This window comes from Hippoglossus stenolepis, chromosome 18 (assembly GCF_022539355.2).
Source record: "Hippoglossus stenolepis isolate QCI-W04-F060 chromosome 18, HSTE1.2, whole genome shotgun sequence".
Taxonomy (NCBI): domain Eukaryota; kingdom Metazoa; phylum Chordata; class Actinopteri; order Pleuronectiformes; family Pleuronectidae; genus Hippoglossus; species Hippoglossus stenolepis.
The window spans coordinates 2,570,504-2,584,208 of NC_061500.1; the positions used below are offsets into that span (position 1 = coordinate 2,570,504).

General features: G+C 44.2%; 1 protein-coding gene across 1 annotated transcript in view; it reads right to left on the bottom strand.

Annotated features, from left to right (window-relative positions):
- The window catches only part of npr2 (natriuretic peptide receptor 2), a 41,919-nt gene that overhangs the window by 13,339 nt on the left and 14,875 nt on the right, over positions 1–13,705 (bottom strand). The window contains exons 6-11 of the mRNA XM_047344489.1: positions 13,017–13,152; positions 11,655–11,739; positions 6,247–6,367; positions 4,658–4,732; positions 3,824–3,901; positions 1,511–1,615 (exon numbers count right to left, since the gene is read on the bottom strand). Of these exons, the coding sequence (XP_047200445.1) occupies positions 1,511–1,615; positions 3,824–3,901; positions 4,658–4,732; positions 6,247–6,367; positions 11,655–11,739; positions 13,017–13,152 (600 nt within the window). The remainder of the gene's footprint in view (positions 1–1,510; positions 1,616–3,823; positions 3,902–4,657; positions 4,733–6,246; positions 6,368–11,654; positions 11,740–13,016; positions 13,153–13,705) is intronic.

Below are 13,705 nucleotides of genomic sequence, written 5' to 3' on the forward strand. Positions count from 1 at the left end.
TCGAGTCTCCTGTTGTTTCCAGCTCGTACATTTTAACCCTTCGGAGTTCTGGGCTTGTTTTGCTTGTTTTTCAATGCCTCGGATTTGGCGTTTGAATACCACGTTAAAATCAAGTTACCGTGTCGACGTTTGGTATCTTTTCTTTTTGCCTTTAGGACCCGAAAATTACTTTTTCTACAGATTTGACCCCAGAACACAAGACGCCACATCCCATGATTTGATAGTGAGGGCATGATTCCAGACTCTAGGGGGTTAAGCAGCTGCTGGCATATTGAAAACACCGAGCTCAGACCTAGAACAAGTTTACATGGAGCATGTATATAGATTTTAGGCACATGGTGTGTTCTCTCTGTGGACTAATGATGATGTCAGTCCGTCCTGTGTGAAGCTCAGAGGGCAGAGCTCGGTGTAGAACCTGCCAGGAACAGACCGCCCACGCTGAAGCTGTTTAATCTTCGACTGTTAGTGTAACGTCTGATTGGTTGTTTAAAGTTCTTTAACATTTGGGTGAAATTTCTTTGGAACATTTGGCAAATTCACCAGCGAATAATCAAGGGATCTGTGTGTTTTTTTTTTTTTATGTTGTAGATCCAGGAATTTGCTAAAGGATTAAGGCGTTATAAAGTTCCATCAAAAGAGCCATTCGTACTTTTTCATGAACTATAAAATATGTCCCATGCAAAGGGCTCCAGCCAGCAGTTATTCTCTGCTAGGGACTGGGAGGTGGAAGTTCCAGACTGACTGAATCTCGCTGTTTCCGTCGACTTCCAAGTTAACTCGCTGCTGGTTTTATTGAACGGACATGAGAGAATTTATATTTCTGTTAAATGATCGACGTAGAGAGATTTTACAGCCTCGGCAGAGGAATTGGTCTCTCGAGGCTTTTTTATTTGCTTGTAAAATCTCCAAGATAAGATAAGATCGGACTAATAAGATGCATTAGATGTTATTATTTATTTATATAATAAGTATTTCTGATTCTGATTAGTCCCACAAGAGCGACATTAGCAAAGGGGATATTAAAATAATATGGAAAATGTAATAAACAAGTAAACAAGCAATATGAACATAAGGAAATAGAAAAATAACAATAACATGTAAACAGGATTTCACATAGATATAGATTTCACAGACATATTGAAGGATTTCACTGTCTAAATGAATCGGGCGCAGTTGATTTGTCAGAATTAATGTTTGAATTTTAAGTATTGGCTGATTAATTTCAATAAAGTTCCCCGGAATAATATTTTGTGTTTTCCACAGAAAAGTTACCTTATTAAAAAACCTAAACTCCCCCCCACGTCTTCTCCTTTCTCTATGAATCCATGAATATTGGACCTTAATTGGCTTCCGAGCTAATGTTGATGTTACAGAACTCTCATGTATGAGCTTGTTAAAACCTCACAGCAGAACTTTCTACCCTCAGCAGATGAAAACGAGCAGAAGGAATGAGATAGAAATCAGTTTGACGTTGCGTGCACTCTGTGTTTGCAGGAGCGGGAGACTTTACCTGCAGGCTTCCTCGGGGACAGTACTCCGTAACGATGCAGATGTTGGGGGGGTCAATGCAGGCCCCGATGAACCTGGTTAGATGGTTGAACTGAACGTCTCTCATCTGAAAATAACCACACAAACACACTGCAACTGTGAGCGTAGCTCTTTCCAAACATCACATTCCCAAACCCCATGGAAACAGACGACTGACGGTTCATTTATATACAAAGTTTTCAGGATAACGCTGCCAGCAGTTCATCAGAATGGTCTATTTGCAGTTGGCGAGCTGGCACGGTGTCTTTTTCTACGTGTTGAGACACATTCCGACTCAGGGCACCCAGTCGAAACATGTGCATGTGCATAAATTGGCCTTGGAGGTTTATGAATGAGCCAGTGTGCTGCGGGTGATGAAGGGGAAAAAAAAACGTCGAGGTGTTGAGAGGATGTACGAGCAGGAATATGAGAGCGCAGGCGGCAAAACGGGAAATAGAGTCACGCTGGTTGTTCTATATTTACGTCTTCCTCGACATAAATCAATAGGAATAATAAAACAATCTGCAAACAGGGATGTTTGAGGGCGAGCGAGGGACAGACTCCTTTCACGGAAACAGGCGACATGGACGTTCCAACCCGTGTGAGCGCCGGCAGAAGCAGACACAAAAAAAACAAAGAAAGAAATGTTTCTGCGGCGTGAAACTTCAATAACGGTCTTCAGGATCTCAACAGTCTACTTCTGTCCTTTGAGCAAAGTGAGTGACGGCCGCTCTCGCACCAAAACCCGGGGAGTTGGTGGTTTTCTGTTTCACGGCTCTGGAGATGTTAGCCTACCCTTTGGCCTATATAATTCCCCCCGCTGCACACTGGGGAGGAGAGAGGAGGAGAGAGGAGGAGGAGAGAGGAGGAGAGAGCTGGGACCCAAGTGGTTAAGTTTCCACTGGCAGATCTGTCTCTTCCCCCCCGCCCCATCTGGTTGCCGTTTTCATGAGCTGAGGTTTGACAGCTGATCAGGCCCCCGGGGCGTCTGAGGAGCCGCCAGCACAGACAGCGGCCTCTCTCCCATGTGGTCCTGCCGACTGACCGAGGGGCCGCAGCGGCATCCAGGGCCCGAGCTCTGCTCCTTCAGCCGCTTCTGGTTCCTGTATTCTTTCAAAGTACGACCCCCTGATTAGTAAAGATTTCCCTAGAATTTAATCTCGACCCTGAACCTTGATTGGGAAACACACAGAGTTCCTGCAAAGGTTCCTGGGAAAGTTCCTGCAGTGGAAACGCAGCTGAAGAGCCCTTGGGCAAGGCGCTGAAGCCCAGGTTGCCCCTGACGGCTGTGCCTGCAGCCTGTGAGCAACGTGTGACAGTAAAGTGCTTCGAGTGGTCGTTAAGCCTCGAGCGGGGGGAGATATATAAACGCAGTCGATGCCGTCACACCGTGTTTCCATCGCCTAACCACATGAATTGGGAGGAGTTGTTTGAGTCCCTCAGCTTCCTTATCGCTCTCTCGTAAATACTTTGCAGCCAGAGGAACCTCTTCATCCGCAGCTGCTGTCGCTGACGTTGAAGAGACAGTTTGAGGACGTTAATTCTTGAGTAACAAGAGACATCCGGCGGCGGATGTCTCTTGTTACTCAAGAGAGATGTTACACAAGAGACATCCTCCGGTTGAGTGTGCTAACAAGACGACAGGCTCCGAATCTTGAGAACAGTTCTCAGAAAGTGCAGAATAAAGCTTTTACTGTTGCAGTGAGTCAGAGGAAAATACTCAAAGCCAATTTGGTGAAACTGTGCAGGAGTTTGTTTCGTGAAGCAGGTGGAGCGATTGAACCGCGTATGAAGGTCTTCCCCCCCGCGGCGGTAACGTGTTTCATTTTAGTGAGAGGATAAATGATTCGATGACTACATCTTGTTCAAGTGGAGTTTATTTAATTTTTTTTACACAATTCACCCCAAGGTCTCAGCGCCTGGCTCCCTTCAAACTGAGGCCACTCAAGAAACTGAACAGATTTCAGGGCCAAATGCAAGAAGTTCGGATTGATTGCGTTAAAAAGGAAAGTAAATTTAAACTGCAAAATACAAACGTGCTGGAACAAAGAAGACGTTAAAGTCTTTTTAAAGTCTCACAGGAACAGAGCTGATAATAGGTCATGTGCATGAAGTACAACTAATGAAATACTTTAATCTAAATTTCTGTGTAGTGTCTCAAAGTTGTGCTCATTTACAAACAAACAAGGGTTTATCTTCTGTCGACCATGAACAATCTCATCAGATTAATAAAATCAATACAAAAAACAATCAAATCAATCCCGTAAAAGACTGAAAACTTTTAGTGAACACTCACATGTTTGAGTTCCAGCAGAACTTGTCTGGTCAGCTCTATCCTCTTCTTGTTGACGTGCTTGATGGCCACCAGGTTTCCCTGTGTGCAGCACGACAAGAGACAAAACCTTTAATATACGAGGAGGTAAAACGAGAATAACGACGTGCAGAAGTCTAAAAAAGAGGAGAAACAAGGATCTTGAAGATGGAGAGAGAGAGAGTTCGGCCTGCAGGTGAATTCTGGGCCTGATGCAGGAGGAGAATCTCTGAAATGTGAGGATCAGTTCAACAAAGGACACAAGGTGAATTCCTCCGAGCTGCAGACGTGACGGACGGACAGAAACTACAAAACGCTGTCGTAGCAGCTGAGGAGCGTAGAGGATATTTTCCAGCATTTGCAGGTTTTCTTGGCTCGTGCGTCTCCATTTGTGCTTTGGCGTCAGATTTAATCGGCACGGGCCTGTATTGAATTTGAGAAATGTATCCGTGCTCGTCTGTTTCGAGCTGCACCGTGACATCAGCGTTTCTATGAAACCCAGATCGTGCAGCTTCACACCGAGACACTCATCTCATTAGTCAGCAGGATCTTTGTGTCACATTTCCTTGCTCCTCCTCCATCTTACAAAACAACAGCAGCAGCAACTTGTGTCCAGACTGAGGCCGGAGTGACGGAGAAGGAAGAGAAATGGAAGAAAATCTAAAAAACGTTCTGCAGCTCGCATTAAAAACCCGGCGAAATTCGCCCACACTCTCTCTGTCTCTCTCCTCTCCGGCTTTTTTCTCGCCGAGTGTGCACATGTGTGGGAGGGAGAGGAGTGCGCAGGAGTTGAAAATGTCAGAACTCACTAAGCCTTACCTTAAAATAGCCCGTTTTTGCAAATAGCTGATATTTTCCATGGGCAGTTATCAAGGAGCCGTAGCTGGAGCCTCTCTGCGAAGATGGAGAAAGAGGAGAAAGAGGAGAAAGAGAGAGAAAGAGGGAGAAAGAGGAGAAAGAGAGAGAAAGAGGAGAAAGAGGAGAAAGAGGGAGAAAGAAATGTGTAGATTAGAGAAAGGAGGATTAAATCTTCCTCTTCACTGCGACGTAGATTTTCTAAAGGGCTTTTCACCCACTGACATTCACACACAAAATACTTTTCTCCGTGCAACATGAAATTGCCTTTCACTTATATTTGAGAAAATAAAACGATTTCAGTTTTTTGCACAACGCCAACTCGAGTCCTTGGGCGAATGTCTGCAGTCCACACAAAGTGAATAAAAACCAAGTGGGCGCGCTGCACACAAACTGCCAGCGCAGTCAACTACACATTTGTATAGAATGCAAATATTGGCAACACATTGCACACTGGAAAATACATTGGTCTGGAAAATTACTGTGTTTTCCACACGCACACACACACACGTGATCCCAGGAACTGGACGGAAAGCCAGTAATGAAAAAGGTGTGTGCATGTGCTTCTCATGAACGCTCGCATGTGTAGGATGAAACACAACCCAGAGGAGATGCATTAGCCCTCAGACAACAGAACCCGATACTTTGACAAAAAAAAACGTGACGAGGTATCACACACGCAGGGCGAGAGCTTATTTTAACAATCATTTAATATGCGTCTGCCACCGCAAAGCCCGGCCACCTTCAGTAAACCACGGGCAGAGCTCCCAGGAATGTGTAAACTAACAATGGATTTGGATTCTCTCAGGGCTGAAGCTTGGGCCCTGTTCTGAGAAAAACCACAAACTGCATTTTAATACACAGCTCACAGTGTGTAAACAGGGGCGAGGCACTAAACTCCAAACGCCTCCAATTAGCTTTTTCCTCGGTTCCCGGTGGGTCCAACTTTTTTTTACGGCAGCATCTCGAGGCTGATAATCAAGTCGCGTATGAATGAGCGCCGCCGACCCAGCGGCACACACGTGGCAGTTCGATCCTGCCAGAGGAGCAGCGACAGCGTGAAGCTCGGGATCATCAGGGAATAATCACATCTGCTGGGGAAAGTTGTTTCATTGACACAACTCAGGACTGAGCCCGTTAGTTGTTTATCACATCGGAGAGAAGAGTCTTATTCAACGTGTTCGAATTCAAGATACAGTCTTGAAGCGCGTCGTGCTGTCGGAAGTGCTTTGCCTCGTGATGCAGCAGAGGGCGCTCACTATCCGCTTGACCTATCAGTTAAGTAAGGTTACGATGATTTGCTACGAAAACAGAGGACGCCAGGAAGCAAAGACAGCAACACAACATAATCACTCGAATACAATTGCGAGTCGTGTCAGGCCAACGATTGAAGGTCCCGTAGTTTCCCGTGCAGCATTTTCTGGAGTACATCGTGTGGGTGTGTCGTTTAGTTTTTAACTTCCCGCTCACCTGGACATCACATTCTGCACATTTGTGTTTCTCCTAGCGCAGAGTAAAGAACGTAGTTTTATGGTTTCGAACAGATCATCTACCTGCGACAGGGTGAGTCGACTGCCGGCCCGCTTGTGGTATTTATTGGGGCTCTCGAACTGAAGGTCCTCCCAGCGAATCCTCCACAACATTCCAGCCAGCTCCTTCTCCAGCTTCAGTTTCCTGCAAAGAAAAAACAAACCAGGTTCGGGGGAAATCAGTATAGAGACGACAGAAGCACAAAGAACAAGAAGCACAAGATCCTATTCAGGTGATTGAAGGACGCTGTGGAAAAAAGTGTATTCAATTATGAATTAACCAAACTCGTTCAGAGTCAAGGTGGTTTGTTGAGTCACAGTTTTACTTCGAAAACAACTTAGATTTAACCTTAAGCAGCTAATTGCTCCATTTTCCAGTTGGAGGTATTTCCTGAGATGCTGGTCTCAGATCTGATCGCAGAATTCTTCGCCTCCAGCGTTTGGCAAAACAGTTACGTTTGTTGATGTGTTGATGGGCGCAGGTTCGGGAGTTTGTGTTTTTATTAGATTTTAACTTTTAACTTAGCTTCATAATTACACTCTGCTTATTGAACTTTGGTGAAGAGCAAAACAAACTTTTCCATCGGACAAAGGCTTCTTTCTCCCAGAAAAACACAACGTATCCACAGTGAAGAGCCGCCGGCCTCTCGTGGAAACGTTGTCAAAACAACATAAAAACAACAATTTACCTTTTAAAAAACTATATTTGTGGCTTCACTCGGAGTCTACGTCCATTTTACAGTTTATTTGTTATGTGTCGTTCCACCGTTATCTTTGGGGTCACAGACTTTAACTGGTTCGTCTCTTTCTTATAAGATCTCAATAATAATATTGTTCTTACTCATGTTATAGACAGAGTCTGTTCCACCATCTTAAACACACTAGAGTAAATAATGAACCTGGTCATTTACATGTCAGTGATATACTCAACATTTATTTTTGAGCATCAGTCTGACTGGAAAACACCAAGAGCCACGAGGCCGGGAGGCATTCCAGTAAATCTGCACATGTGGGGCAAGTCTCAGGAGAAGAGACGCTGCTGATGTTGTTCCTCTAAACGTTCATACTCGACTGTGTGTTTATCATACTTACTTAAACACATTCAAGAGTAAAACTACTTATCCACAGTTGTGAAAACCATTATTTTTTCTCTCGAGGAAATTCGTCTTCTGTTTGAAACGCTCAGAAATGAAAAAGGAGCCGGGGCCCACACATTCCAGTCCAATCTAAAAAGGTGTAAAACGCTTCCAGATGGCTGCAGGGAAATTATTGCAGCGTTTGCACATCACCGCGTTTTAGCCTTTTCCCGAACCCCCCCTCCCCCCCGCCCCCCGAAAAAGAATCACCTCTTTCTTTATTGTTTCACCTGGACAGACGCTGTTGGTGGACCCGGGAACTTAAAGGGGGATTCTGATGCTTGTTTGTGTCTACAAATACTCCAGACCGTGCCTCTGCACATTTTCAGAACAGGAAACACCATTAAAACCTGCAGCCCCCGAAAAAAGGTATTTTTCTATTTAGAGCGCCTCGTTCAGGGACCTCTGGCAGCCAGAGGGGCAAAGTGTGGGGCTTCACACTGGGCCTATTGTTTCATAAGTCCCACATGTGAATACCTCTGCTGGACCAACCCTTCCATTAAAACAACAGAGCCACTGCTCCCCCCGCCCCACTCACCCTGCTGCTGCTGCACCAGAATCAAACGGAGCCGACCAACGTCCACCAGCGTCAGGGACGTGTTCAATACGGCTTGGTAACATGTAAACGAGAGTAAATCTTCTGCTGTTTCAACACTACTGTTCCATCTTATTTATTATTATTTAAAATACATTTTAAACAGGAAATTGTGGGTTTAATTCATGGATCTTAATGAAAACAAACCAGATATGTTTAGGGGACTGACATTTATGAGTAATTTGGTCCAGATCCAAATCAGAATCTGGATCCAGTGACTTTAAATGTGGTTTCATTACGGGACCGTCGGGTCTCGGCGGAGATTCGGACCCTTCAGGTTTTTAAACCTTCACCACAAAACAACACAAACGAACAGATTCAATACACAGGTTGCTTTTTATTATTATTAAATTGTATACTCACACACATTTTACCATTGTGTGCTTCTGACACAGGCGACAATTAAGACTTGTGTTATTTCATAGGACAAATGTGTTACAAAAATATCGAACCCGCCACCGATTTGTTATAGAAAATACAAGTTCACAGTATAGAGCTTCATCATTTCATCGCAGATTAATCGTGATCTTTTTCTGCCTCGATTTAAATCCCATCTCTTCCCCTAAGAGTTTGTTAATCCGAGTATAAAATCTTACATGTATTAAAAAACAAACACGTAAGCAGCAGCAAATATATAATAATTAATAGAAATGGCGTATTTTCTATTTAATTTCTTCTCATTAAAAAATAAATATATATCTGTCTTATAAATTGCAACCCTCATAGTGTATCAAGCGCCCCCCCCACCCACCCCCACCCCCCCGAGCTCGAGAGACTTACTGACAGTCGGATCTGAGATATATAACGACAGAATAACAGTGACACAACTCCAAAGTGTTTGAAACGCATTAGTGGTGTTTTCGTAGGTCAAGTAGTGAACATGGAGGCCTTTCAGCAGCCGGCCGATCTTTAGGGCGGCTGTAAAAAAAAGCTCTGCTGTCTGCATCTCTGTCCGTCGGGCAAAGTTCCTCTGGTGTCTGCGAAGACAGGAAGCAGTTTGTTAGCATTTGGTATCAAACAGAGCTGTCACGGGAAAAAACCTCGGGGCTTCTGAAGATGCCGGACTTTATTTCCCTCCAGCGTTTACAGTTTAATGGCCTCGGGGCTCCGGGATCCAGTAAAAGACAACATGCTCAGGTGTGTGGGAAAACGCTTTTTCCACGTATAAAACTGTCGCTGATGCAAATGATGGATCTAAACATAGTCTGGGTCGGGCGGAGAGAGTAAAACTGTGGGTCAGGACCCAGAGAAACTACATCACAGAGTTCCCCTGTTGGGACAGAAATAGATTCTTGTCACCGAATTTTACACTTGGAGCCCAGATTTTAAAAATAAGAGAAGAAGTCCAGGAAGAGGAAAACGTATTCAACAAAAACTTACCGGCCACGAGTCGAGGAAGAGGAGCTAGCTGATCAGCAGGCCGTGCTGCACTCGCTGCACACTGAGCTGCGAAGAACACAGAGAGGGAAACATTAACCTTTTCAGAATCAAGTGCATCCGTCTAATTATCTGCTAAGTTATTTGATATGAAACATGATGAAGTCAGATTTCAGGTTTATGGGGATTTACCTCAGGTGGACAGCTGCTCCTCCGTCTTTCTTCCACCATTCCTCTGATCAAAATCCATCGCGAGTGGCTGGTGATTAACACGCGTTCGTGTTAATAGTCAGTATTTGGAAAAGTGTTCAGATTACCGCTGTGATCTGTTAGTGAGCTGCAGAGCTCGTGTGGCGACATTAAGCCGTCGCTGCGTTTATTGGCAACGGAATTAAGTGTCGTTGAGGAAGAAGTCAATTTTGAAGAGTTGATTGAAAAAAGGGGGGGGGGGAAATAGAAACATTTCATAACATGCAGATTCATTTTTTTCCCCGTGACAATAACCATAATTTAGTTTATCCTCCAGTAGCTTGATTGCATGATTAATTTGATGCTGTGATTAAATGAGACTTCATCTAATTCTCCGGAGTCTCACGAGCGTTTTCATCTGAATTGATATTAACCCCCGGACGCTGGGCACAAAGTTATGATCAGAAATAATGAATTGCAGGTAATTATTTTTGCACGGGGTGGAAATAAAAAAAAACGTTAAACATCCTAATTGATTTAAATACTGAATTACACAACATCAGGTTTATTTTGATCTGATCTGTTGCACCACCTTCCACATGCTGAGCCTGGTGTCCCTCGTGCTTCAGTTCTGCTCTTTTCTCACACTACCGTCCAACAAGCTCCACGACTTTTGCAGATTCGGCCAAATATCTGAACAATTCTAGATCCAGCTGATAAAAACCCCCACCTCCATCACCGTTAAATCATATTATCTTTGTCATAAAAACATAAAAACATCAAAAGTCAGTGAAACAATCTGCCGGAGCAGTGAGTTCTGAATATTTGGATTCAGGAACACCGAGGTCACGAGTGCAGATTCCTCCAGCACGACCCCGACGCCCTGACAAAATGTATCTCATTGAGTTTATCAGCTATTTTCAAAATGTACAAATTGTAGAACATATGATTTAAAACTTCCCAGAGACAACGACAGAACATGAGCTCAGCCACACAGTCCACAGCCACGTTCAAGCCAACGTTAAAGGCAAAGTATTAGATCTTTCTTTCCTTTAATGCTGATTTCAGACTGTGTCAGGTGATGTAAACACGATCACATGATCTCCACAGCGGAGTTAACACTGTACGTTACTTCCTGTCTCCGTCTGCTGCAGCCGGCTGCTAGAACCTCCCGCTGTGTCGTGCATGTGTGAAAGACGAACTACGGGTGAACTCCGGAGCCAACTCTCCAGATTTTTGTGAATGTAAAAGTTCTGCAAAGTTAAAAAAAAACTCTGGAAACAGGAGCGGAAACCAAGTGTTTGAGACAGAGGCTGAAGAGAGGAGCTGCAGCAAGTAAAGCACGTAAACCTTGTTAAGAAGTAACACAAATTTAACTTTGCTTCAACAACATCTACAGACGGTTTTCACTGACTCGTCTAGAAACAACAGAATAAGTCAGATCGCGTCGGTGTGATACAGGGAAAGAATCAACCAGAAAGTTAATTTGCATTGAAGGCTCGTTGAAAAATGATCTTGAAGTTTTTCAATGTTAATATTCTGAAGTTGTAAAGACCAGATTCCTATGTTTGCAGTGTAACGGGTGGAAACCTGGCGTCCTGGTGCTTTTACAACCTGAAAACCTTTCGAAACAACAAACAAACAAACACGTTAAACGTCCGAGAGACGTCGAACAAATCCCCTCGACTGATGTTTTCCACTTGACATCAGCAGAGTGAGAATCATTAAAAATAGGTGGCGTTTAGCTTTAATCCAGAGCAAAGGAAACAAACCAAATGCACACGCTAATGATCATTGAAGGAGAATAGCACTAAGGGTTGTCTGGGGCCAGTGTATGAGCTCACTTGGCGTCTTAAACACACTTCACCGCTGCTTTAACGCCGTCACCTGCTGAGCTGTTTCTGTGGCAACAATCGTGTAAATACCACACTGGCACCTAAAGCAGCACGACCCATAAATCCTTCTCCAAACACGTCTCTGCCTCCAGCTCTCGCTCTCTCGCTCTCTCGCTCTCTCTCTCGCTTTCACTCGCTCGCTTTCACTCTTTGCAAGAAATACCCAAAAAACAAGTGTTTGCAGTTGGAGCTAAAAGCAGCACAGACGGGAAAGCCTCAGCTCGACGGGAACAGACTCACCTGTAAATGAGGAAACTGGAGATTCCGAAGATGATGAGCGCCAAACCGGAGCCCACGGCGACGATGCCCAGAACCGGCAGATGACCTGGAAACAGGAGGAGATTGGAATTCCACACTCAAGTCGTCTCTCACATGCTCAACACATGTCCACGTATCTTTTTCAAAGGAGAATCGAAAAGTGTGCGAGTCTGTTAAAAAAAAAACACACAGCTGTGACTTCCTGGATTACAGCTGCTCCTCCTTAGCGATGTGTCAACTGCAAAACAACGATGTCACACACTGACCCCGGCTCCGAGGCTTCGGGGGTTTTATTTGAACTGTGTTGATGTTTCAATCACAAGATGAAAGTCAAACGAGGAAGAGACTCAGAGACTCAGAGACTCAGAGACTCAGAGACACACTTCCACCGGCTGATTGGACACTTGATCGACAGATTGCTTATACGTGAATTGAGATAAGAGACATAAAACATTTACACTAAAGTTTCTGCAAGTTACTCACAACTTCACCTGTTTTATAGATATCAGAACTCTACAGAGAGATTTCCTATTTCACTAAGTTCCAGAAAGTCCCTTTAATCAAAAGTCAATAAGTTCTTTGTTTGTCCTCCACCAAGTTTCTGTTTTTTCGTAATCCTGGCAAAATGCAAACGTACTTGGCAGCGGAACTCTGCTCTCGTTAATCAATACTACAAATCGTATTGATCGCCCCCTGGTGGCTGGCTGCAGTATCGGTCATGAACCCCACCTACTCCATGTTAGCAGATGGGACCAGATTGACTCATGATTGACAGCTGAGACTGAGAACCTGTATCAGCAGGACCTTGAGACTCAATCTCCACTGCACCAACTCCAAGTGACAACAGAAGCACAAAATGGCAGCACCAGGATATTTTGGCTTTAGTTTTGTGCCACATGAGGAAGTGAAGACGCGTCGTCCATCTTTATCTTTACAGTCACTGGTTCACACATGAACTGAAGCTCATCCATGTTTCTCCAAGTCCAGGCTCTGAACTCTGGAAATGATTTGCAAATGGCTTCAGATTTTTTTGGGACAGCGTCAGATTTACTGCTCCTCCGCTCGTTATCCCTCCTTCATTCCAAAAGACATTTATAATTGCTGTGGTTTTCCTCCACAGTTCATCACCGGTGACATTTCGCTCTGAAACCGTCACTCGCTTCATAAACCAGGGACCGTTTCCAGCTCTTATCTCTCACACGGCTTCTTATTCGGGCAAATGTTACACTTCTTTCACCTCATTGAGGCAACACAAACTTTTCACCCAGTTTCCTGAAGTCAACCAATCATCAGTCAAACCTAGGTCGGTTGTTTTGAGCAGATCTGACTCATCATGGAACATACCATCGTTGCAGGAGGGGTCGTCCTTGGAGAACACACAGGGGGGGTTGTCCAGCGGTGGACCGCCACTGGGCCAGTGGATCTTCTCTGACTGGGACCAGATGATCTCTTTGGTGGACCCGTTGTAGAACGCAACGAGCTGCAGACACAGATACACTGATTTCAACACAGGGAAATAAGGATTCTACAGAAATCTGTCACTTTGTGTTTCCATCATTCGTCTGGAAACATCAGGAAGTTATTACCGTCGCTGGGAGCCTGTGAGCAAAGTTGTCGTAGCGTTTAGCTCAATACTCTGCTCGGCTCTTCGTCATATATATATTATTAATAAAATATAAACTGTTGTGTTACCTCCAGCAGAGAGGTTATGGTTTCTTTGTTTGATAACAGATTTCCATTAAACGTGGATCTGGACAAACAGGCAGTTTATAATAGTTTCAATTATATCTTTCCCGGGGATTAATTCATCTTAATCTAGATTTTAAAAGATCTGGCATCTTTTAGGGGAGTGAAATTAGGTGCAGATCAGACCAGAGAACAGTATTTACAATTCTATCCAAATGAAAAAAGTTACACCTCTGATTAAAACACATTAGCTGATCATAAGACCACATCTACGTGAGCAGAGTGTGACCAACAACCTGCAGCTCGTACGCGTGAGCTCTACTTTGACAGTGGAGCTTTGTGAGCAG